Source organism: Leptonychotes weddellii, chromosome 4, assembly GCF_054177405.1.
Source record: "Leptonychotes weddellii isolate Sample4059 chromosome 4, ASM5417740v2, whole genome shotgun sequence".
Lineage (NCBI taxonomy): Eukaryota > Metazoa > Chordata > Mammalia > Carnivora > Phocidae > Leptonychotes > Leptonychotes weddellii.
Window position 1 is genome coordinate 145,114,009 of NC_138372.1, and position 24,744 is coordinate 145,138,752.

The 24,744-nt window shown below is 37.4% G+C and overlaps 2 protein-coding genes across 4 annotated transcripts in view; one reads left to right on the forward strand and one right to left on the reverse strand.

Annotated features, from left to right (window-relative positions):
- NUDCD1 (NudC domain containing 1) overlaps positions 1 to 8,273 on the reverse strand; it is a 71,747-nt gene extending 63,474 nt beyond the window's left edge. The window contains exon 1 of the mRNA XM_006744707.2: positions 7,997 to 8,273. Within this exon, the coding sequence (XP_006744770.1) occupies positions 7,997 to 8,114 (118 nt within the window). The 5' untranslated portion in view covers positions 8,115 to 8,273. The remainder of the gene's footprint in view (positions 1 to 7,996) is intronic.
- An 80-nt stretch (positions 8,274 to 8,353) lies between these two features.
- On the forward strand, positions 8,354 to 18,974 carry ENY2 (ENY2 transcription and export complex 2 subunit). 3 transcript variants are annotated; one of them, XM_006744709.3, is made up of 5 exons: positions 8,354 to 8,498; positions 9,982 to 10,058; positions 13,761 to 13,831; positions 15,178 to 15,252; positions 17,827 to 18,974. In XM_006744709.3, the coding sequence occupies exons 2-5, from the start codon at positions 9,991 to 9,993 to the stop codon at positions 17,901 to 17,903; spliced, it is 291 nt and encodes a 96-aa protein (XP_006744772.1). In that variant the 5' UTR covers positions 8,354 to 8,498; positions 9,982 to 9,990; the 3' UTR covers positions 17,904 to 18,974. The 3 variants fall into 3 exon arrangements, with proteins under 3 accessions (XP_006744772.1, XP_006744771.1, XP_081672532.1); XM_006744708.3 differs by having other exon boundaries at positions 8,415 to 8,570; XM_081816406.1 differs by lacking the exon at positions 8,354 to 8,498 and adding an exon at positions 11,268 to 11,382.
- Positions 18,975 to 24,744: the final 5,770 nt, after the last annotated feature.

Below are 24,744 nucleotides of genomic sequence, written 5' to 3' on the forward strand. Positions count from 1 at the left end.
CCACCTCTTAGACTATTTATCTTCTAATCATACCCAATAAATTAAGTCTTTTCGCCTAGTTACTGAGTTTGCTATTTGTGTATAAAGATGTAAAAAAAAGTACAGTAATCCCCTGCCCCCTTATCTGCAAGGGATATATCCTAAGATCCCCAGCAGATGCCTGAAACCACAGATAGTACTAAGCCCTATATATACTTTTCTTCTTATACATACATACATACCAATAATTAGGTTTAATTTCGAAATTAGGCCTAGTAAGAAATTAACAATAATAATAAAATAGAACAATTATGGCAATAACCTGTCATAAAAGTTACATGAATGTGGACTCTCTCTCAAATATTGTATTCACCCTTCTTCTGGTGATGCTGTGAGATGATAAAATGCCTATGTGATGAGATAAAGTGAGGGGAATGACATAGGCATCGTGATGTAGTGTTAGACTACTACCGATCTTCTGACAATAAATACATCAGGAGGATGATCACCTGCTTCTGCACCACAGGTGACATGGGTAACTAAAACTGCAGACAGTGAAACTAAAACTGTGGATAAGATGTAACTACTGTGCAAGTCCATGCTATGAATTCTGAAGTAAGATTTACGGAATATAAGAACTAGAACTCAGAGCATTGCTCCCACTAACCTATTTTATATAATGCTTCTGCACAAATTAACATAGTCATCTACCCCTCTTGCCCATATTTTCTACCCCAAGAGCAGATATGAATTTTACAGTAAACTCTACATAAATTCAATGGGTACATAGCTCTTTTCTCCCTTTACTCCAACTATAGCCTAAATCTTCACCAGCTTTTACTCTCCCTCCACTGAAGAAGAGTCCAGAGACCACATACATTAGAAAAAAGCATGAGCTTTGACACTGTCAAGCAGTTTAAGTTACTAGCCTTTCTACCCTATCTCCTCATCTGTAATGAAATTTAATTTATACTTGTCCTGTAAAATTATTGACAAGCGTAACCTTAAATCATGTAAAGTATTTGCTATATGACACGTAAGAAGAAAAAGAAGTGTTGATTTCCCTGTTTCTCTTCTCCTGTCCAAGGTTAATTGTCACATAGTTCTTTATTATTCCATTCTCTTCTACCTCTTCTAGAATAAGAGGGAAGTATTGGGCACTCACACAAGGCTGGGAACTATGTTCCCAACAGGTAGAATGGAGAAAACGCCTAATTCACGGGATAATGGGTAGAGTACACAGAAAACTTTTGTCTCAATAGTACAGAATATTAGCCCTAAACTGAACACTGCTCCAGACCAGCCTAACAAATCATAAAACACTAAATGAAATTAGTCTGTTTCCAGTAACTCAGTTGCATCCCAGAATAAAGTTGACGAAATTTGTAAGAATACAAATCTATCCTCTAGCCAACAATGTAAAATTCACAATTTCTAGCATCCAGTCAAATATTACTACACACGCAAAGAGGGAAAAAAACCAAAACCCATAATGAAGAGAATAATCAATCAACAGCTCAACATAACTGACAGAAAAGTTATAACTAGCAGAACAGAACACTGAGTTATTAAAGTATATTCCTATGTTCAAAACAACAGACATGAAAAATGTAAAAAAGATGAAAACTATACCCATGACGAAAAATACAAGTAATGGGATTAATAACAGGTTAGACATTGCAAAAGAAAAGATTAGTGAAGGTAAAGGCACGAAAATAGAAATTATCCAAAATAAAACACAGGAAAAAAGAACAGAAAAACACACACAAATCAAGAGCACTGATGAGCTGGGATCAATTTCCAGCAATCTAAAAATGGGCAACTGGATTCCTCAAAAAAAAAAAAAAGGAAAAAAATAATGCCTGAACACTTTCCAAATTTGAAAACTATAAACCCAAGGATCTAGATAGACCAACAGACAAAGCACAAAACTCATGAAGAAAACCACCCCAAGGCACAACATAATCAAACTGCTCAAAACCAATGTAAAAGAGAAAAAAGACATGTCATGTATAAAAGAATAAAGATTGGAAAACACCAGATTTCCATCAGAAACAAAAGCGAGAAGACAGTGGGGCAACATCTTTAAAATACAGCTGACCTTAGAATGACACATGGTTAGGAGCACTGACTGGTACACATTCAAAAATCCACCTATATCTTTTGACTCTCCATAAACTAAACTAATAGCCTACTGTTGACCAGAAATCTCACCAATAACACAGTCAATTAACACATATTCTGTATATGTATTATATACCGTGTTCTTACAATAAAATAAGATAGAAAAAAGAAAGTGCTATTAAGATAATCATAAAGAAGAGAAAACACATTTATGGTCTGTACTATATTTATTGAAAAAATCCAAATATGAGTGGACCTGCATATTTCAAACCCACATTATTCAAGGATCAAATGTATTAAAAAAAGAAAAGGTATCAATCTAGAATTCTACATGTGACAAAAATGTTTTTTGAAAACACAAATAAAACAGCATAAAGGCCAGGAGGAAAGAAACAGAAGTATACTATTGTAGAGTCTTACATTACAAGTTAAGTAGTGTAACATTATTTGAATGTATCATGTAATAAGTTAAAGATGTATACCCCAAAGCAACTAGTGAAATAACAAAGAGCTATAGCTAATAAACCAAAAAATGTGATAAAAATGATTTCATAAGAAAATACTCAATCCAAAAGAATGTAAAAAAAAAAAATGGAAATATGAAAAAAAAAAAAAAGAAGAAAATTTTGTCTTCCCAAAGACTAGAGAGGACAAACAAGATGAAAGACCCAAACTAACAAAATCAATAATCACATCAAATGTAAACAGTCTAATTAAAAGGTAGAGATGGTCAAGTTGAATAAAAAAGCAAGACTCAACTATTTCTGCCAACAAGAAATACATGTTAAATACTAAAACACAAACAGGTTAAAGGTTAAAAGATGGAAATAAATAAATACACACGCTATGATAACATTTAGTAAAAGAAAGCCTGAGTGACTATTTTAGTATCAGACAGGTTTCAGAGCAAAGAATATCACCAAAAATAAAGGCTATTTTTTAATGACAAAGGTGTCAATTTATTAAGAGGACATAATAGTACTTACGCAACATAACAGAGCTTTATTTTTTTAAAGATTTTATTTATTTATTTGAAAGAGAGAGCACGTGTGAGAGAACAAGTGGGGTGAGGGGCAAGGGAGAAGCAGGCTCTCTGCTGAGCAAGGAGCATGATATGGGGTTAGATGCTGGAACTTGGGGATCATGACCTGAGCCGAAGGCAGACGCTTAACCGACTGAGCCACCCAGGCACCCCCATAACAGAGCTTTAAAATATATGAAGCAAAAACTGACAGAACTGCAAGGAAAAAGAGAAAAATCCACAATGGAAGAGATTTCAATGTCCTCCTCCCACACAAGCATGAACTAAAAGTAATTATGCTGAGTAAAAGCGAGACAAGAAAGAGTACATACTGTATAATTCCATGTATATAAAACTCCAGGAAATGCAAACTAATTTATCGTGACAGAAAGCACAGCAGTAGTTGCTTAGGGACTGAAGCGGGTACGTGGAGGAACAGAGGGCTAGTTACAAAGGGCACAGGAAGTTTTGAGGATGATAACTAAGTTTAATTATCTTGATTATGGTGAGAACTTCATGAGTGTGCATATATGTCAAAATTTGCCAACCTGTACACTTAAATACGTGCAGTTTATTGTCAATTATCCCAATAAACCTATTTAATGTGTGTATGTGATATAAAATCATCTGTTATTCACCAGGCATGCTCCAGCCTAGAAGTAAAGCACTGAAAGATGGACAGTGGAACCACTGATAACAAAACCAATAGTCTTAAAAGAGAAAACAGACACCAAATGCTACAAAGTACGATAAAGTCTATGACCAGGTACAGTAGGAGAGCAGATTACAGATTCTAATTTGTACAGATTTTGTAGTATAGATTCTAACTAGGTAGTCAAGAAAGGAATCTCTGAGTAACTAACATGTAAACCAAGATGAACAAATGGAGTATAAGTTAGCTAGGTGAAATATAGGGGGAAAACATATACAAAGACATTTACACAATGAAGAGTTTAGGAAAAAATATGTACAGACTGTCCCCAACTTAAACTGGTTCAACTTAGGATTTTTCGACTTTGCAATGATGCAAAAGCAATACATATTCAGTAGAAACTGCACTGTGAATTTTGATTTTTTTTCCCAGGCTAGTGATATGCAGTAGGATATTACTGGTGATGCTGGGCCACGGCAGCAAGGTACAGCTCCCAGTAAGGCACATGACTGATCATGAAGGTAAACAACCCATTCACTTACAACCATTTTGTACCCATACAACCATTCTGTTTTTTACTTTGTATTCAGTAAGTTACATGAGACTCAACACTTTATTATAAACTAAACTTTGTGTTAGATGATTTTGCCCAACTCCAGGTTACTGCAAGTATTCTGAGCACACTTAAGGTAGGCTAGGCTAAGCTATGGTGTTAGGTAGATTAGGTGTATTGAATGCATTTTTTTAATTTAACATGTGTTTGTCTGGACATAACCCCATCGTAAGTCAAGGAAGACCTGTATAAGGTAAATGCCCAGAAATGGAATTGCTGGGTCAAAGGGCAATCACAGTTTTATAAAAGAGGGAGTTTTTTGCTTAATTCTTTGGAATACATAAGCTGACAGTTACTGTTTATGTAGCAAAGGGAACTCTAGAACAATTTACTAACATTATTTAAAACAAGAGAATAAAAATAAACCAGTATTCCAAGCTCTTTGAAACCAGAGCACATCTTCACCCTCACATCCTAAATGCACAGTTTCACACACCATCCACTAACATTTTGCTGAATTAATGTAAACTCCTTGGGTAGCAAAGAAGAAATCAAGTTGCCAAGAGGAACTCCTCAATCATACCTCACTATCTCTAGAAATGACAGTTTTTAAAAGAATTAACCTCTCCATCCTCCTCCTCAGGTAGCAATTCTTAATGAAAATCCCTCACATGAATTATTGCAAAAGCCTCCAAACTGGTCGCCCTGTCTCTATTCCTCCAATCCTCCAAATTCAACCTCCACAGAACCTAAAATTAAACCACTCAATCTCTAAATCTATTTCTTCTCTATACCTAACACCCTAAATGGCATCTCATCACCTCCAACTGTGCATCCCAAACACAGACTCCAAAACCAACAATGGTGAAAAGAGGAGAAAACAATGACAACTTAGCGAATTGTTAATAAAGTTAATGTATTCTGTTTAGAGGACTATTGGGAAAGTTTGCTTCCTGCTTTTTTGATGTTAAAATATCCTGCTTATGAAAGAATGGATGAGGACATCAGTTTTTAAGAAACATCTCCCATAAGGAGCTAGAGTTTATCAAGCTAAGCCAAACAAGTCAGTCATAGCAAGACAAATACCGTTTGATTTCAGTCATATGTGGAACTGAAAAACCAAAACAGATGCACATGGGGAAGGGGGAAAAAAAGAGGGAGGCAAACCATAAGAGACTCTTAACCATAAAGAACAAACTGAGGGTTGCTGGAGGGGAGGTGGGCAGGGCATGGGCTAAATGGGTGATGTTAAAGTCCATCAAGGAGGGCACTTGTGATGAGCACTGGGTGTTACACGTTAAGAATCACTAAATTCTACTCCTGAAACCAATATTACACTATATGTTAGCTAACTAGAATTTAAATATAAACTTGAAACAACAACAAAAAAGAAACATCTCCATTTAGCAAATTAAAAAGTTGGCAAATCTTTGACAGCTGAGCTTTATTTTTTTCATTGTAAGGGCCAGAGAAAATGTCTGGGAAACACTGACTTACACACACCAGAGGTGTGGATAAAGTCCACAAGGCAAACAGTGCCCTCACCTATTTTTCTAAGTGGTCTCTACTTCCCCAGGAAAGTTTTTGCTCCAGCTATACAGGACTGCATCATTGTCCTACACACAACCTACTTAACTCTCTCCCATTGCTCAGGCTTTTTCAGGATTGGAATGACCTCAATACCAATTCCTCCTTTTCTTCATGCACTCTATTTATTGAGCACCTACAATGCTAAGCACTAGGGACAGAGTAGTGAACAAAAGAAAACATTACTGTCTCCATGGAGCTCACAGTCTAGTGGAGGAAAGAGGATATCAAATAAATATAAAATTAAAAACTAGGATGATACTGCTTTACCGAGAATGGAAAGAAGGAGACTGGAATGGCGGGAAAGCTAGTCAATAAACTACTACAGTTCAGGTAAGAGATAACTCTGATTTGGAGAAGGGTAGAGGCAAGGAGAAGTCAGATTTTGAGCTGACTGTATTGCTGACAGACTGAACAGAGGGACTAAAAGAAAAATACTCCATGACTCCAACATAAGCAACTATACAGACTCGCACAATAGTCCCAATTTTTTATGCCTCCCTGGATCTATGCCCTTTGCTATGAGCTTGCTACACTGACCTTAAGGCTTGTTTATACGTCTTGTTTGGACCAATGGGACAAGAGCAAACTTATTCCAGGCAGTAGCCTAAAAAAAGTGCCTGTGCACTGCTACTTTTCTTGGATTAAGCCTGGGCTAGCCTGCTAAAAATGAGAGACCACATGGAGAAGAGCTAAGCAAAGACCGTTTGAAATAATCTTATACCAGTCTATAGCCAGAGAATCCCCAAACATATGAGGAAGTCCAGCCAAGATGAGCAGAGCCACCAAACCACCATAACTGAACAAAGATGCAGGAATGAGTCCAAGCCACTACTAGAAGAACCACCTACCTAACTTGTAGACTTGTGAGCAACAATAATTGCTTACTCTTTTGGCCACTGAGTTTAATGCACAAGCTAAACATAGTGATACCAATTACTGACATGGGGTAGAAGAAGGAAAGGAAGGGAATTAAAAGAAAAGCTAAGCTCATCTTATCTTACCCCAGTCAATGCTTACCTCTCCTTCAAAACTCAACTTAGATATCAACTCCTCCAGGAAGCCTTCCCAGATCCCCTGGCTGGTTTGGAAAGATATTTAAGTACTACCATTACGTTCTGTATATAACCCAATCACTGCCTTATCACACTGTTTTGTAATTATGTTTATACTTTTCTTCCCAAGAAGCCAAATGCACTTTTATGTTACAGACTGTATCATATTCATCTTGATATCAGCTTGTAACATAAAACAGGCTCTCTCCATATTTCCAAATTTTATAAATCAATTAATAAACACTTATTTGATAAAAGTCCTTTAACTCTAGATCAGTATTTCTCAATGTGTGACCCACTCACAACATGCACCAGAACCAGCAGAGGTATGTATTAAAAATGCAAATCTCTGGGCTCTTTAACGAAAATGCCATTCATTACCTCGTAAGAAAGAACAAGGATGAATTTTTTGGCCAGCCTCAGATACACAAAACAAATAGCAGAAGTGTAGGTACTAAATCAACTTTTCCCCAAAAATTTCTAGAGATGTTCTCTAAAATAATGTCCTTAGTCTGACAGCACCTCTGTAACTGAAAACGCTCTGAACTGCAACGGAGTTTCTCTTCTACGAAACGGGTCTCCGCCAGAGGAAACAGGAGCTAGGGGTCCTCCCAGGAGGTGTGGCTTCTCAACGCACAAGGTTACACACGGTTACAGGGGATGCTCGAAAGCGAAACAAGTCCTGAGTTTTCTCCGCAGCAGGGCCCAGGCCAGAGACGCACAGGCGACCGAAGCCCAGGCAGCAGCCGCGTGCCGCTTGACGAACCTTGGAGCCCGGGCGCCCGAGCCAGCGCCTGCCCAGGGTCTCGCTAATTAAGAGCCGCGCCAAAGAGACTCCCACTGGGTTCCGGGACGGGCGTCCGTCTCCAGGGCGAACACCCTCGGTCCACCCCAGCCCGACGGGTCGTGCAGAAGGCCCCGGTCGCCTGCCCAAGTCAGAATGGAAGAAAATGAGGGAAGGGTCCGGCCGCTGGCAGCCGACAGGGGAAAGGACTAGAGTGCCAGGGGGCGCCGCCGCTTCCCACCTGCGTCAAGCTCCAGCTGGTAACAGGGCAGCGGCTCCAGGGAAAGCTTGTAACCCTCGAAACGGGGATCCAACAGAGGTCTCTTCACGCGCAGAGAGCAATTAGCAGCCACCTCCATAGTCTTCCTGGGTCGTAGCGTGAGAATTAATAAAGCTCTTGTTGAAAGGTCCGCGCTTCGCTCGTATCACCGAGGCTCCCAAGCGGCGTGGTTCCCATCCCAGAAAACGCTGCGGTGCGGGATGCCCTCTGGGAAATGTAGTGTCCATGAGAAAGTTGCATGACGGGCTAGGTAGTTTTTCGGAGACTTAACGCCCGCACGACAGCATGGTCTGGACTCTCTTACCCAGAAGGCTGAGCTACCAGGAGGCGGCCCGCGCTGGTTAAATTCTCACATTTATAGGCAGGGCGGCGAGACCCCGCCCCGGAAATGCGTGTTTTAGCTTTCTGTGTGCTTAGGTGCCCGAGCTACTGAGGGTCTAGGTCCGGGCAGCCGAAGAGTGTGGTAGGTAACGGTCGTCAGCGCAAGGGTCATTTCGTCGCTGGGAAGGGACGGCCCTCGCCCGCGGTGATGGTGGTGAGCTATGCCCGTGGTCCTCAGGGCCGGGACCCGGGCCCAGCCCAGGCTCCTTTCGATGTGCTGTCTTTCGTTAGCTTCCCCGACCCGCGCTCGCGGGCCTGTAGGGCTCTCCGACAGGGCGTGCAACTGGAGTTGGCCTGAAGCCAGTCCACGCTTTGTTTTCTGGCTCCTCCCCTCCCGCCTCTCCCGCTGTCTCCGCCCTATTCTGTTTTCCCAAAGAATGTCTGAACTGGGAGGGATCCCCTAGCGCCCTCGTTTTACCAGTGAGAAAACTGAGGCCTTTAAGAATTGACTTGTCCAAGGTCACTATCCGTATTTTAGGGGCCAAGGCGAGATCAAGTTCAATATTCTAGGAATGGTACCGACTAGACCTTAGAATTATTTTGGAAAATGTGAGCCTCCAACTACACAAGCAAACATTTCTCAGTCCTTTCTCAGCCCTTCCTTTTTCCTGTTCCACTCAAAAAAAAATTTTTTCCCAACTCAAAACTCAATTGCCAGCCTGACTTTTCATATAGGCGAGATGGGACACAGCAAAAGTGGTCCCAAGTTAGTGACAGATTATGTGCAGTAATGTTAGCTTTTTCCAAGTGTTACATTCTAACCTCCCTCTCCTTTCTAAATCGCTTTGGTTTTGGTTGTCTTTTTTCACTGAAAATTGAGAATTTTCTAAGTTAGGAATTAGTTTGAGATTTGTTTTTCCCTTATCCTACCAGCAAACTTTGATGAAGACCATACACAAACACATACTTGGAGCTAGTTTGGCAGTTGTAATTCTGGGTACATTCTACTGAAAAGTAAAGCACTTAGAGCCGAATCTGTAACTTTGATTTTTCACCAACAGTGCTTAATCTTTTATTAGTATTTAGGTTATGTGGCTTCCCCGAAATTTTGAATGCAGTTAAGGTGCAGAAATGATGAGCAGTCAGTTATGATGTGCTGTTAAAGTGTTTTGGGGCTGCTGGGCTCAGAGTGCATGAGTTCAAATCCTGCCTTCACCACTTTCTATCCTGGTGCCTCAGTTTTCTCAATTGTAAAATACAAATTATGTTAATAATTCTTACATAAAAGAATAAGTTTTGGGAATTAAACGAGGTTAAAAAAAATCAATGTGTTAACCCAGTACTTGGCACATAAGTGTTGCATAAAAGTTACAATAGTTACTGTTATCCAAAGATTGATTAATAAAGAGTATATGGGGGAAGAAAAATTGTAAAGTGCATTAATCAATATGACTTCTTGGGATGCAGTAAATAATATTCAGAGTAATGACATTGTTAACACATTGTTGAAATTTATCACCCCTTCAGGTGATAGAATGTTAAGTGTGTTGGGATGCTTACCTAGAGGATTTAGAAGAAAATGCTTTGTATGTGTTTTGTATCTGAAAATACATGTTGATGTTCAGGTTAGCAAGATGAACAAAGATGCGCAGATGAGAGCAGCGATTAACCAAAAGTTGATAGAAACTGGAGAAAGAGAACGGTAAGCAATAGATTGTGTTAGTAAATTACATTTAACGTCTTTAAATTATAGTTACGTTATATGTAAAAATCTAAATATCAAGGAACAAAACTGATGTCAGTGGAAGGAATTACAGAAAATTGAGATTATCAAAAGTTTCAATTCCTAACATCTATAAAAAATAGGTGTGTTCAATATTGCATGCTTAAAGGAAAGTGAGTCATCTAGAAAGATGAACAAGAAATGACTCAAAGAATGTATAATCAAATGGAAGAGAAAAAAAATCCCAAATAACTACAATTAAAAACATAATATTACCCAATTTTTAACAGGGAGATAATTTGGTAGAACCAGTTTTCAGTTTCTACACTCTCAACTTCAGAGCAGCATGTGCTGTTCCTACTCTCTGAAATATTCTTCTTCCCCTGATCTTTAACTAATTCTAGCTCATCTTTCAGGTCTTAATTTAAACATCACCTCTTACAGGAATCTGTTAAGTCCCAGATCCCTTGTTCTAGCCTAGCATTTAATCACATATTATAACCACCTGCTTTGCTTGTTTGTGTCCTCCAGTGTAATCTAAGTTCCTTGACAGTAGAAATACCATTGTATCCCTAGCATCATCCCTAGCACATAATTGGCCAGGGTAAATATTTGAAGAATGAACAGGTTTGGAAGTACTAAACAGAGACTCAGGAATCAAGAAAGGCTTCCAGAAACAGGGTGAAAAGTTGCATAAGAGAAATATATAAGGAACAGGAGGGATCTTTCAACTCTACCTGGGGGTTAAGGTAATCAGTTACAAAATAGTAAAAGAGTTCCTTCAACTCGGGAAAAAGATTAGCCATTCTTCCAGCCAATAAAGAACAGAAGACATTCTAGGCAGATGGAACAGAATGTGCAAAGTCACAGGGATTTGTTACAACATGATAATGTTCTGAGGAGCTACAAAATTAAAGCTAGCAGGTAAAGTGTGAAAGTGATGTTGCTGTAACAGTGGACAAGAGGAGTGGATTTTGTATAAGTCAGAATTCTTTCATTTGTAAATGATAGAACTCAGAAACCGGCTTAACCAGTGAAATATATAAGCTCATCTAAGTACAAAGTTTAGAGCTCGAAGTTGCTTCAGTCTCCACTGGGTCCAAGCACCCAAAAATTGTTACCAAGAATATGTCTTTCTTTTTCTTTCTCAGCTCTGTTTTCTTCTGTGTTCGCTTTATTCTCAAGCAGACTCTACCCACAAGGTGGCAGAGATTAGCAGTTCAGAGTTCATGCCCTCTGGCTCAGACTACCTTTCTCCTAGTAGTTCCAGCAAAGTACCTGGCGTGATTACCATCTTACTTAGGTACATAGGCCAGTTATGGTCAACCTTGCTTAGGTCTCATTTCCAATGTTGGAACCCTATTTAGATTTCTTACACTAAGAGTGGTGTCAAAGAAAGGTCAGGAAAATGGGTGATGGGTTTGCAGAAACATCTGTTGTTGACTTTATCCTTGGGTGGTGGGAGTCATTAAAAGATCCTAAGAAGGGGGATGACTACATCACTTTTGCTCTTTAGGAATATTAGCCTGGCAATGTGGAAGAGAGACTTGAAGGGCTAGACATAGATTACAGAAGAACATGTTAGCAGATTATATCAGATTAAAAATGGAAAACAGCAAAAATAGAAAGAAGAACTTATAATTTTTTAAAGTAAAAGCAGCCCTCAATATGAGAAATGAGGAAGAAGACATCCAGAACAATGCCTTGGGGAACTGAGAGGATAGTATTAGCAGTAATGAGGAAAGGGGGTTATTTATGTTTATTTGTTTTAGGATAGTATTAGCAGTAATGAGGAAAGGAGGTTATTTATGCTTGTTTTTTTTCATTCATGCAGCTTAAAATTACTGAGTTTCTACCATATGCTATGTCCTCTTAAGGTGCTGGAGATATGGTAGTGAACAAAATAAAGTCTGTTCTTTCATGGAGCTTACATGGGAGAAGACAGAAAATAAGTCTGTATTATGTAGATGGTGATAAGTTCTAAAGGAAAAATAAAACCGAGAATAATGAGGTGTGTATTTGAGACAAAAAAATAAAGAAGGCTTCACTGAAAGGAGGTCAGAAGGATTTGAAGGAATGAGGGGACTCCCAAGAGCCAAGGACCCAAGACAGGAGCTTGCCTGGTATTTTGATCACCACATGGAAGCTCATGAGCCTGAATAAATTGGATGAGGAGAAGAAGAGATAAAGTCAGAGGCATAGCTGGGGAGGGGGGCAAGATCATGGAGGATTATTTAGGCTGTAGCATAGATTTGGAATTTTAAGTAAATTGGGAAGCCACCAGACCCTTTTGAGCAGAGGAAGGAGAGCAAAGTATATAAGGGAGGGAGCAGGGGAACAAGTTAGGGGCTTTGGTAACAGTCCAGTCAAAAAAGAAGATGGCTTGGACTAGGGGAGTAATGGCAAAGGTGGTGAAAAACATTTGAATTGAAGTATATATTTAAAACTGGAGGGGCGCCTGGGTGGCTCAGTCGTTAAGCGTCTGCCTTCGGCTCAGGTCATGATCCCAGGGTCCTGGGATCGAGCCCCACATCGGGCTCCCTGCTCCGCGAGAAGCCTGCTTCTCCCTCTCCCACTCCCCCTGCTTGTGTTCCCTCTCTCGCTGTGTCTGTCTCTGTCAAATAAATAAATAAGATCTTTAAAAAAAATAAAATAAAAAAAATAAAACTGGAACCATAGGAATTGCTCCTCTGGATTTTATGTATAGTGTTAACAGAGTTGCTGAGTGAAGGATGCCAAGTTTTCTAGCCTGAGGAACCAGGATGGACAATGGCATTCTGACAGGGAGAATCGGTTGAAGTGGGAGAGAAGCAGGAGCTGGGTTTTGGCTCTATTAAGATGAAAAGACCTAATTAAATACCAAGATGGAAATGTCACGTAGTGAATGGTTAGAAATATTGAAAGAGAAGTGGTTTGGTTTGGGACATGACATGTTCAAGCACTGAGAAATTATTTAGGTTGAAGATTGAAGATTTGTAAGAGTGGGTATGGCAAAAGGATAAGAAAATATCGGTAAGAAAATGTTTTATTACACCCATGATGCCATTAGTTGCTATACACACCATTATTATTATTTTTTTTTTTACCAGTAGGGTAAAAGAAGATACTGCCAATTAAATTATGATAGGCGTACCAATTACTGAATTGTTGAAATGTGGGGAAAAAAACAGTCTTAGAATCAATGAAATACCACACTTAGTATATAATTTAGAAGGTTACTGGAAAAAATTGAGGGGAAAGTTTTTGAGGTTAGAGAGGGATATGATGGGGAAGTAAGAGAGCTCAAGGATTAGAGTCTAGTCAGAGAATAGATTTTGGAGTTTTAAGATTTTGAGGTGCAGCAGCTTCAAGCTCAAGTAATACCATTTAGAAGTTGTACAAGATCCACAATATTCCTGTTGGTGGAGGTAAGTAGAAAGTGTATGAGAAGGCCAGAGAGTAGAGTTTCTTGAGAATTAATTTTACTGATGATGAAAATGAAGTCCAGAGTTCAAATGACTTGCATAAGGTCAAAGAATTATTTAGTAATAAAACCAAGATTAGGTCACAGTTAAGGTAAAGTTTTTGGGATTAGAAGGCAGGGAATTTTTCATTGAACATTTGAACTTTTGCTTCAAACATTCCTACCTAAAATATTGTACCTTGTTATAGTTTAATATGAAAAATTTTCTTTCTCAACAGCCTCAAAGAGTTGCTGAGAGCTAAATTAATTGAATGTGGCTGGAAGGACCAGTTGAAGGCACACTGTAAAGGTAATCAGTTTCATTTACAAGATAAGCTAATTTCATTCTTCTTGTTGGCTTGGGGTTCACTAGAAAAATAATAGGCAGTATTTTAAGATCTATCGAGTGCTGAACATAATTTTAAACAAATAGAAAATTCAATCTTCTAGTAATGATTTCCCCCTGTCTCCTTTTGGTAGAAATAATTCCTGAATCTTTAGAAATTTTCTTTTTTTTTCTTAAAACAAGTGAGGCAAGATTTTTTCTGGCATCAAAGTATGCATTCCATCCTTTTTCAGTGTGTCTACTCAACGTGAAACATTAGTTATTCCTATGTTTTTACTTTATAACAAATTGAACACTTTATGATTGGCAGACTCCACGGGAATTTTATCTCCTGGCTTTAACAGTGTTATTTTTGAAAATTTACCTATAAAAGATCTTAGGTAATTACACTTATTTTTTTAAAATGTAGAATGGAAGCTTATAAAATTGCTAGGTATCTATGATGATGCCACTAGATAGTTGATACATGTCATGAAGATGAGCCTCTTCTGGCTCGGCTTTGGTATACTGGAATTCTGGATATTTTCAGTGAACTCCTATTATATTGTAATGGTTTCTACAATTAATAATAGAGACTATTTATACTACTAACCCTAAGAAGGCAGTGTGGCACATTAGAAAAAGCATAGTTTCGGGGGTCATACAGACCTTCACTGGAAGAGACTGGAACTGGATTTCAGCTCATGTTTGGATGAGTTATTTACTTTAAGCCTCAGTTGGGTCACTTGTAAGTGGAAAAATGTCCAGCCCATTAGATTGTTTTGAATATCAAATGCCATAAATCACCCAGCACATAAGAGTGTTCCAGTAGATATTAACTCCTTGCCCTCTTCTCTCTCCTTTGGCCCAGCCTAGAGAAGAGAAAGGAACAAAGGAGTTGTTCTATTCTTTAATTTTGGGCAATGAAATTACAAGTTAGACTCAAATAATAGCTTTTTACCCCTTCCATACATTCAAGAGCTGGTATGATTATGGTGAAATAAGATCTGTACAGTTATATGTTTCCAGCTTTTTACACATAATTAGATTTGACTTTATAGTCCAAATTCATTCTAAGTGTTAAAATAATTGTTAAGTTACAGGTTATTTAGCTGAGAAATGAACAGGCTTTTAAGATTTTGATCTGGCGAATACTTAATGTGTTTAAGGTTGAACTAAATCTTCATTAGAAAAGAAAAAAAGTGTCCTCTTTTTTTTTTTTAAAGACCAGTCTGCACTCTAAAAACATGATCTTAACCCTTCCTCTATGAAAATCTTTCTTACAGATAATGATTTTAAATGATATGATTTGTTTTTTGCTTTTGCATAAGAGGTAATTAAAGAAAAAGGACTAGAACACGTTACTGTTGATGACTTGGTGGCTGAAATCACACCAAAAGGCAGAGGTAAGGAATACAAATTGTGTGAAAGGAAAGGTGTGCTGAAGACATGATTTCTCTCTCTCTCTCTCTCGCTGGTTCAGCTTTTCTTTCTTTTTATAGGGAAAAACAACCTTTCCAGAATTATTTGGGTACTTGCATTTCCTCATTGGGAAAGATTATAATTGCCTTCCTGCTTCTCTAGCATAGTCTTGAGTAATACATGAGATAAGAGGTATAAAATATTTTTGGACTCTAAAACAGTATACAGATATAAGTTGATAATGGTGGTTAAGACAGATAATTTTTAAAATGTGGGATTTTTGTAGAGGCAAGTATTACCTGAAGCTAGGATTTATAAATTTTTATTAGATATGGCCCAATTTCACTTAAATATTTAATAATTCAAAGTTTTACTCCAGCCCCAGGGTCAATGCTCTTCTCTTGTTTTTCTTTTTAAAAATAAGTAAAGCTCTGTCTTCTTAAGTGTCTAAATTAAGAATTTGGTAGCTCTAAAACTTTGTGTTCTGGGTAATCTGTATTTAAAATTCACACTACCATCATCTTCATTTCCTTACAGAAGGCAAAGGAAAGAGATGAAATAGTATATTAACATTTATGATATGTAATAAATATTAAGAACTACATTACATTGTTAGCTCAGATGTGGCTACATTATTTTCATTTATTTTGTGAAAGGGTTTCTTTTGGTAATTTTAAGTGAAAGCAGATAAATTAGATAATCCATTATCTGTTTTGTCACACAGAAGTAGTAAAAAGAATTTAAGTGTAAAAAGTAAAAAAGTTTGAAAATTATTACTAGAGAATACTAATTCTCTGAACTACCTGCTGGGATAGAGCTACAGAATCCTATAGTCCTTTCCAGCCATCTGTAGGCCTGTTTACAGCTAAAAAAAAGACTTTTTCATCAAGTATGTCTCAGGGAAAGAAAAACAAAACATAGTATTTATTGTTCCCCAGATGGATTTACATTTTAAAATAATATTCTCCAATTTCTTTTTCTATTTTCCTTCTGTAATTTATGCTTAAGCTATTATCATTTTGGAGCTGGTTATACAGGGTAGAAATTTTCTTTGCTTCTCCTTCAACACTTGTATCTTAGACATTTCAATCCCTTATAGCTCCACTGCTAGAAAATGAGCAAATACAGAACAGAGAAATAAAAATAAATCTTTTGTTTTATGTTCTTAGTCTTCTTTATAGCCAAGAGAAGTATTTATTTTATTTTTTTAACTAAAATACAGTAGAATTGACCATTTTTTAGTGTGCAGTTCCATGAATTTTATACACATGTACAGATTCATGGAACTACCCTCCTCCCCGCAAAAAAACTCCCTCAAGCTATCCTTTTATAGTCATACCTTATCCCTAACTCCAAGGCAACTAATCTATACTCCCATCACCTTAATTTTTATTAAAAATGTGTTTAATATATGTACTGATCACGTTTCCAGTGGTCTTGAATTAATTATGTAGCTTTTATTTCTAGCAGGCTTAAACTAAACAATCTGTAAAGAGGAGTACGTGTCCTATTTAATTTGTGTACTTATTTTTGGAATACTGAACTGTATCTGAAATATTTCATTTCCTTTGGATACAAGCAAGTAGCATTAGAAATTTTAGTTAATTCACTATTGTCCTTATTTATTAGTAGCCAAGAAAAGAAAAAAAAATAGTGTAGATTCATTTGTTGACATTTAATAGTAATTTAAAATTACTAAGAGCAGGGCTCTAAAATTTCAAAGAGCAGGGCCTTTTTTTTTAGTGTGATACCCTGAATAGATAATAGTCACATGGTTCAAAATTGAAGAAGTAAAAATACCACAAATGTAACTCCTGTTGCAATTTTTGCATCTTTGCTGAGTCAGAGTATGTGCACTTACCTTCAATACAGTATTGCCAAATTACCTTCCCATAAGTATGGTACCAATTTATATTCTCCATCAGCTAATATAAGAGAGCCAATTTTCCCTCAGTGTTGCCAACACAGGATATTACTGACCTTTGGTTTTTAACCAATATAATTGGCAAAACATGCTGTTTGTGGTTTTAATTTACATTTCAATTATGAAGTTACACCCCTTGTATGTTCAAGAACTGTGTTTTGCCTTTTCTTCATCTCTTTTGCTCATTTTTCTATTAGTCTGATCTTTTATCAATTTGGAGAAATGCAGTGAGAGATCAGCCCATTTCTGTAAGAGTGTTTTCCCACTTTCTGTCTTTTGCCTTTCTTTATGGTGATTTTGACCCACTTACTAAATTGCCATTGTTGATTTATATCAAATTTATCAATTTGTTATAACCCTCTGTTTCAAAAAGGTCTTTTCCACTCCTAGTTTAAAGAATTTTCCCATATTTTATTCTCGTTAGTGTGCAGTATATTTAGGTATTGGATAGTTCACTCAGATAATGAATTGCAAATATAGTTTATTTTTTCAGATATCTTTACCTCTTTCTTTTTTGAGGCATATGGGTTATTCATGAAATTATTTTGTTAATTCTGAATAAAATATCAAATACCAAATTGACATATATTAATTGGAATCTTCTTACTCCTATATTTTTATTTTTGTATTTCAGCCCTGGTACCTGACAGTGTAAAGAAGGAGCTCCTACAAAGAATAAGAACATTCCTTGCTCAGCATGCCAGCCTTTAAGATTGGATGAGATTGTGTTGTTTTGTGGTTTTATTTCTGAAAGTAAAACTTGCCATAAATTAGGAATCAATTTCCCAAAATAAAATCCTTTTTTGTATGATGGTATACAGTTTTCAGTAATGATGTATACACTGTATTGATTTTTTCCCTAAATGTGTTATTTTAATAAATATCTCATGAATGAGTTTGAAGTTTCCTTGGATTTTGGAATAAAAGGGACTTTATTAATAATATACCAGATTTGTTCAGAGGAGAATTCAGCAATTGATATAGTTTAAGTGTTAAGTATGTGCATATCTCTGTGCTAACAACTGAGGAGGAGTAAGCAGGCTCTTCTTAATGTCTGGATGTGGTGTATCCCTCTTTTGAATCTCTGCTATTTTATAATACATGTCCCATCTTGTACTACGGATGTCTTATTTCTGATTTGTTATAAATGCTGAGGGTTGGGACTGGGTCTTACTCATCTTTATGTGCCTTCCTTATTCCTCAAAGAATTTACCATCCTATTGGAAGAGAGAACATTTGCAAACTGGCTCCACACCAAGCTCCTCTTTCATACTCTACTCATCTGAACTTTGAGAGCAGAAACTCTAAATTGCATCCCCACATACTAAGGTCAAGAAAGAACTTTATGGGAAATAATCTCCACCTGTAGCTTTACTCTGACATCAAGATTGCCAAATCCAATGGACTTTTGTCTGTTCTTATGTGACCTCTGCTGGAATGAGAATGTTGACCATCCTGCCACTTGGAACTTTCTTCCCACTACTCACATTGTGTATTCCTACCACTGGAAGTTCCTTCTGTGTCTTGTGGATACCTTTTGCTGTATGGGACTTCAAATAATGGTGTTTCTTAGTGTTCCCTCCTGGGCCCTCTGCTTGACTAATGATATACTTTCCCTGGGCAAATCCCAGGAAACTTGGGTTGGACCATGGATTCAAATACAAACTTGTTGATAAATGGTAAATTGTTTCTCTAAACCAGACTTGAACCCAGCCTCCAGACCCGTATACCCAACTGCTATGGATCAGCTTGCTTGGATGTTCCATAAACACCTTAAACTGACCACACCTAAGATAGTGACTTCTTTTCCTCCAGTAACTGCCCCTACTGTGTTCCTTATCTCTGTGAGTGGTACCTCCCAGACCTACAGATTACCAGAGCTTGTTAAAATACTGATTAAGAAGGTAAGAGATAAGGCCCAACATTCTCTATTTCTGACAAGCTCCCAGTCAATGCTTGTGCAGCTAATGGAGGACCAGTTTGTAGCAAGGTTGTCGACTGTCCACTTCTGCAGCGGGCTCCTAATGTTTCCTGCTGTTGTTTCATGCTTCCTCCAATGACTCTTACACACTATTACCTAAGTGACCTTAACTAAAAGTCAAACCTTGTCATTTTAGTCTACCTGAAATTTCTCAGTGGTTCTTAGTTTACAACGTAAAATTCAAGCTTGACCATAGCAACCAGGTCTGACATTTACTTCTAGTTACTCTAAAGAGTCTTCAAAAGTATCAAGTTAATTCATCCCTAAATACAAAACTTCATCAACCTAGAAAGCCCTTTTACTTCTCTCATTCCTACTTGACCTTCACAATTCAGTTTGAGTTGTTGCAAAAACATTCTAACATTCCTTTGTCTGGTTTAGATTCTCAACCACTTTTTTTCTATAAGAAGCACCTGTGCATAATTTCAACACTGGTTCTTGAACGTCGCATACATCTGGAGGAAAGGAAACGACTTTTTGACTTTGCGTGATATGTATTTGTAGATGGATGGACAAGGGAATGAACACTATGCGAGCTCAAAATAAGGTAACAATACAATTGGGTATCGTTGAGAAAAGACTTCGTGTTAATTTTTGGTTTACTGTTCCAGGGATAGAATTTTATATTTCTGATGAATTTATATTTTAAATGTAGTCTTTGAACTAACTGGACTTAATTATGTAAAGTGACCTCTCTCTCTCACACACACACGCAAAATCACAAAACCTACACAAGAGTTTGTTTCATCTCTTATAAAGCAATGATAGTTACATTCATTGTTCTGTTGCCCATAATCAAAAAGAAAACAGTCTTAAATGGTACATCAGAAATGTTAAGAACAATAGATCTTATTTGTATGTGCAAACCAAAATTGCTCATGAAGATATTTTAGTAGCTTAAAAGGAAAACGAGAAAATGAAAACAAAATACTTTGAAATGGAACAAAAGAAAGTTGAATTGAACATAGCAATTGAAAGTACGAAAGAACATAATTTTAAAGTGATAGTGCCAAAAACTGCCCACCTCTGCGCCCACTACCTCTAGGTTTTTTTGACTTCTTAGGAATGTCTTGTTTGCATCTAGAACCATTGATATTTTTCAAATAAACCAACTTCTGACTCCCATCATTGATTTATGTAAACTAGGAATACCTTCTTTAAAGACCTTGCACCATTCCATGCTCAATGTCAGGAATTGAAAAGGAGAATACTGTTACACAACTGCACTGGGTGAGTACAATACTAATTAAGATTACTATAAGCTTCTCTTGTATAGGATTAAAGAAGACCTAACTAAATTATTTATGTAATCACTTTGCTTTGGCATTAAGAGTGTATCATTTGGTTGAGCAGTGCCAAGCCAGGGCCTGGGTGATGCTGGGGATTGGTAATTGGATATGGGACTTTTCATAACTTGATAAAACTCAAGAGAATTATGACAGTTGCTCAGTAGCTGATGTTGGAAATGATCCAGTGTGTGTGTGTGTGTCTGTGTGTGTGTGGTGTGTGTGTGTTTTTTTTTTGTTTTTTTTTTTAGATTTTATTTATTCATTTGAGAGAGAGAGAATGAGAGAGAGCAAGTACATGAGGGGGGGAGGGTCAGAGGGAGAAGCAGACCCCCCGCTGAGCAGGGAGCCCGATGCAGGACTCGATCCAGGGACTCCAGGATCATGACCTGAGCCGAAGGCAGTCACTCAACCAACCGAGCCACCCAGGCGCCCCTGTGGTTTGTGTTTTAACCCTTCTTGTAAATGGCTGTGTCATATTGCTCAGTGACTTCATAAGACCCTTCATATTACCATTAGAAACCACACAAAAGTCACTGGATGAATCCACCAAGAAAGCTAACAGGTGCAGTCAGGCAATTTGAGTTCCAGTTCCATCTATGACACTGAATTATCAGGTAAGACTGACTCTGCTGCATAATAGGTCTGATAATATTATCTGGCAAGAATGAAAATAATTACAAAACTGCTAATACTATTAATAAGGTAATCATAAAAGCAATATGGATTAGAGTTACTCCTAGGAAAAACTCTAGAAATATGTCATTATTTACTATGTGTTTTCTAGATTTATAAAGATAGATGAATTACACCCTGTGTGGAAAATAGCTGCTTTTATTTTTCAGGAATTTCTATATAATATTAATTACCATGATAATACCTACAAGAATGAAGGTAACCAACATATCTTGGTTGGAATAGAATAAATCTCTCTGTAACAGCACTCAGGGAGGATTGAAATTATCTGTAGTCAGTTTTACCCTCATTCTACTATTAACTCCTCTATTACATAGACTGTATACCATTTATCTTTGGATCCTAAGTGCCTAACAGAATAAATTCTTGATAAGTTTTTTTAAAGAAATGAATAAATAAACGCAACAGAGAATGAAATTTGGCATGTGCCTGTTTATTCCAGACTCCAAATTGTATTTGGTTGTTCTGTTTGTCAGCCACCAGAGGGCACTTGAAGCCCGTATTTTGGTTCTACCTGGGGCGCTCTCTAATTAAGTGTGTTATTTGGACAGGCTTAATTCCAATGGTTTGCATTGGAATTAAGCCTGCATTGGTCCTCGCATTAAAACTTAATGCGAGGACCTCAGAATGTGCTTCTGGTATAAATTAAGATGAAGCTACTGTGAGATGTGTTATTTTACCACTATCATTTTCTGATGCCAATTCAGTATTTCAGGCAGAAATTTGATTAAAATAGCATATGCCATGACTGAAATAGTTCTATTTCAGCCATTTCATCAAAAAAAAGAAGCACAGTAAATTTTTAATAAAAGTGAAAGAAAATGTCCAGTGTTATTTCCCTGTCATCGTGCTCCTCTTTTATAGTCCTTTTAGAAGGGAATAATACTCATATTTCCCTTTCTCATACTTATGTCAGTGTTTAAAAAAAGAAAGTGTAAATAGAATATTATATAGTGCCAAAACCCTGTAGACGTTCATTGAATGTTGGCTTATGATAACAATGGTAAAGAATGTCAGTTAATGAAGGCAGACAGATTCTGCACTCGGTGCAGTGTTTTTCATAAAATAATTTTAAGTCCAGGACCTGGTGCCAGTACTCACCACATCCATAAATGCTTTGGCTTTGTGCCTGGGATCACCAGAATTGAGTGCTAATAAATGGCTTTCAGTTACTGCATACCTCCTTAATCTAAAATTATTTGTTGAGGGCACATCTTTGAGAATTTATCCTTTCTAGGCAGCTACTTATATCAATATTGGCCTTTGACAAAATAAGAGGCATAATGCAGAGTAATTGAAATAGAGACGTCCATTAAACCCCAGCCTGGCAGGTGTGCAGGCGATCTGGGTAGTGATAGACATTGTGTAATCTGAGGAGCATTCAGTTCAGCTAATACATGTGAGTGCGCACTCTGGTTCTCTTCTTGGAGCTATTGTCGATGGACTTAATGATTTCATTAGTCACTTACAAGTTCTACCTGACAGTTGCCTATCAACAACACGATTCCTTTCTGCTAGGGATGCTGAGAATATAATAAAGTATGAGAATCACGAGTGCTCTTCTTAGGAGGCGTAACATAAATTCTAAGTTATGGTAAAGGACTTTACAAGTCCTTATGTATATAATATATGCTGTTCTTCTAGCAATGGTGCTCATAAAACAGTTTTGTGTATAGCGTCTATCCCCTGCATCTTATCTCAGGTGTAAACACAGGCTTTCAGCAGACCTGTATAGTGAAAAAGCACAGATGTATTCACTGATCAGCTGCCTTTCCTATGTTCCTGACCCAATTCTTTCGTGTTACAGAGACTTTGTAGAGATCTCCAGTCATCTAACCACCCCTTTATCATTACCTTCACTCCATTCATGCTCTCGTTCCCTCTTACCCACTTAGAGGAGTTATCATTCGAACTCCCTTACAATTACCCTTCACTTCCCTCATCCTTTTGTTCCCAATCACACACAGTCCTGCTTAAATCTAACTACCCCGATAGCTTACTCCCTGCATGCATCTGATCACCTGAACTTTGTTGAAGAAAATTACACAACCTTCTGGTAAGTCCCATTCTAAAATAACAAGTACAACATTCTGAAAGACAGTTAACCTGGGCTTATCAAAAATGTTAATGTCATAAAAGAATGAAAGACCAAAAAAATTGAAAAGGGAAAAAACGTCAAGAACTGTTTTATGTTAAAAAGAGAACAGAGACATTTGTCTTTAAAGGAATATGTCAGTCTTGATAAATAAAATTATAAAGAATATTATCAGGGCACTCAGAAAATTTTAAATATTGGCTGTAGTATCAGTGTTTTAAATTTGCTGAGTGTTACATTTGTATTCATGAAGAATGACTTTGTTCATGTTGAAGTGTTTAGGGATGAAGTGTTCCATTGGAACTAACTTTCAAATGGTTCAATAAGAGCAGCAAAGGTGTTTGTACTTGATATGGAGAGAGAGAATGACAGAAAATGTGAATCTAAGGGAAGGAAGGGTATACTTATCACAAACAGGCTTGAAATTTTTCAAAATAAAAATTTTAAAGGAAGTAATGGTCACAAATCTCAAATGAATATTTTTCACTGCCCTGGAACTCCACTACACTTCCCTAGTATACACTTCCCACTCCCCAAAATGCCTGTTTCACATTCCTCTCCCAGCTAACAACACTGCTTCATGCTTTACCAGGGAACAGCAACAATCAGACAAGAACCCAGCATCAGCCCATGACCAAACCTAACAGCCTTCCTGAATCTGGACCCAGACTTCCAGACTTTCTTCCACTATTGCTCTGAATCCCAACACTCTCTCTTTCTCAGTAATTTCTCTCCTGAGGTTATTCCTCTCTAGACTTTTCCATCAGAAGTTTCTCCCTGTATTGCATCAGCCCTAACAGCGTAATGTGGCCTGGTATCTTGCATCTTTTATAAAAAACCATGTCTTGGTCACAGATCTCCCTCAAGGAAGAGCCCCATTTCTTTGTTCCCATTCAAAACAAGGAAAGCTGCTTAACTGAGTTGTCTATAGGTACTGTCTCCACTTCTTCTCTCCCACTCACTCACTCAATTTGGGGTTATGGAAATTGTCATTCCACTGAAGATATTCATGTCAAGGTCAAGAGAAAGCACTACCTTAATAACCTCTCGGCAGCATTGATAACAAATGACCACTCCTTCCTCAGACACATTCTTTTGATTTTCATGTTGCAAAACTATCCTACTTTTCTCTTAACTCACGGCTGTTGTCTCTGAGTCTGCTAACTTCTCTTCTTCTAGACTTTGGATTTCTCAAACCCCAATCATGTGACCTAAGTTCTTCTCTGTCTCAGGGGTTCTCGACTGTTTTGTGTTATTTGGCACTCAAGTGAAGCCTATCAGTTCTGTCTAATAATAATATATTTAAGTGCACAAAATAAAATTCTTAGAGTTACACAGGAAACTATATTAAAATATAAATATATTTCCAAATAAATGCATGATATTCATCTTTATTAACACAAAAATAAGGCAATGCATTTCAAATATAGGTAAGCTTAAAATCATGTCTTATTTTCAAAATATCAATTTAAAAGCTACTTAAGTTATATCTTA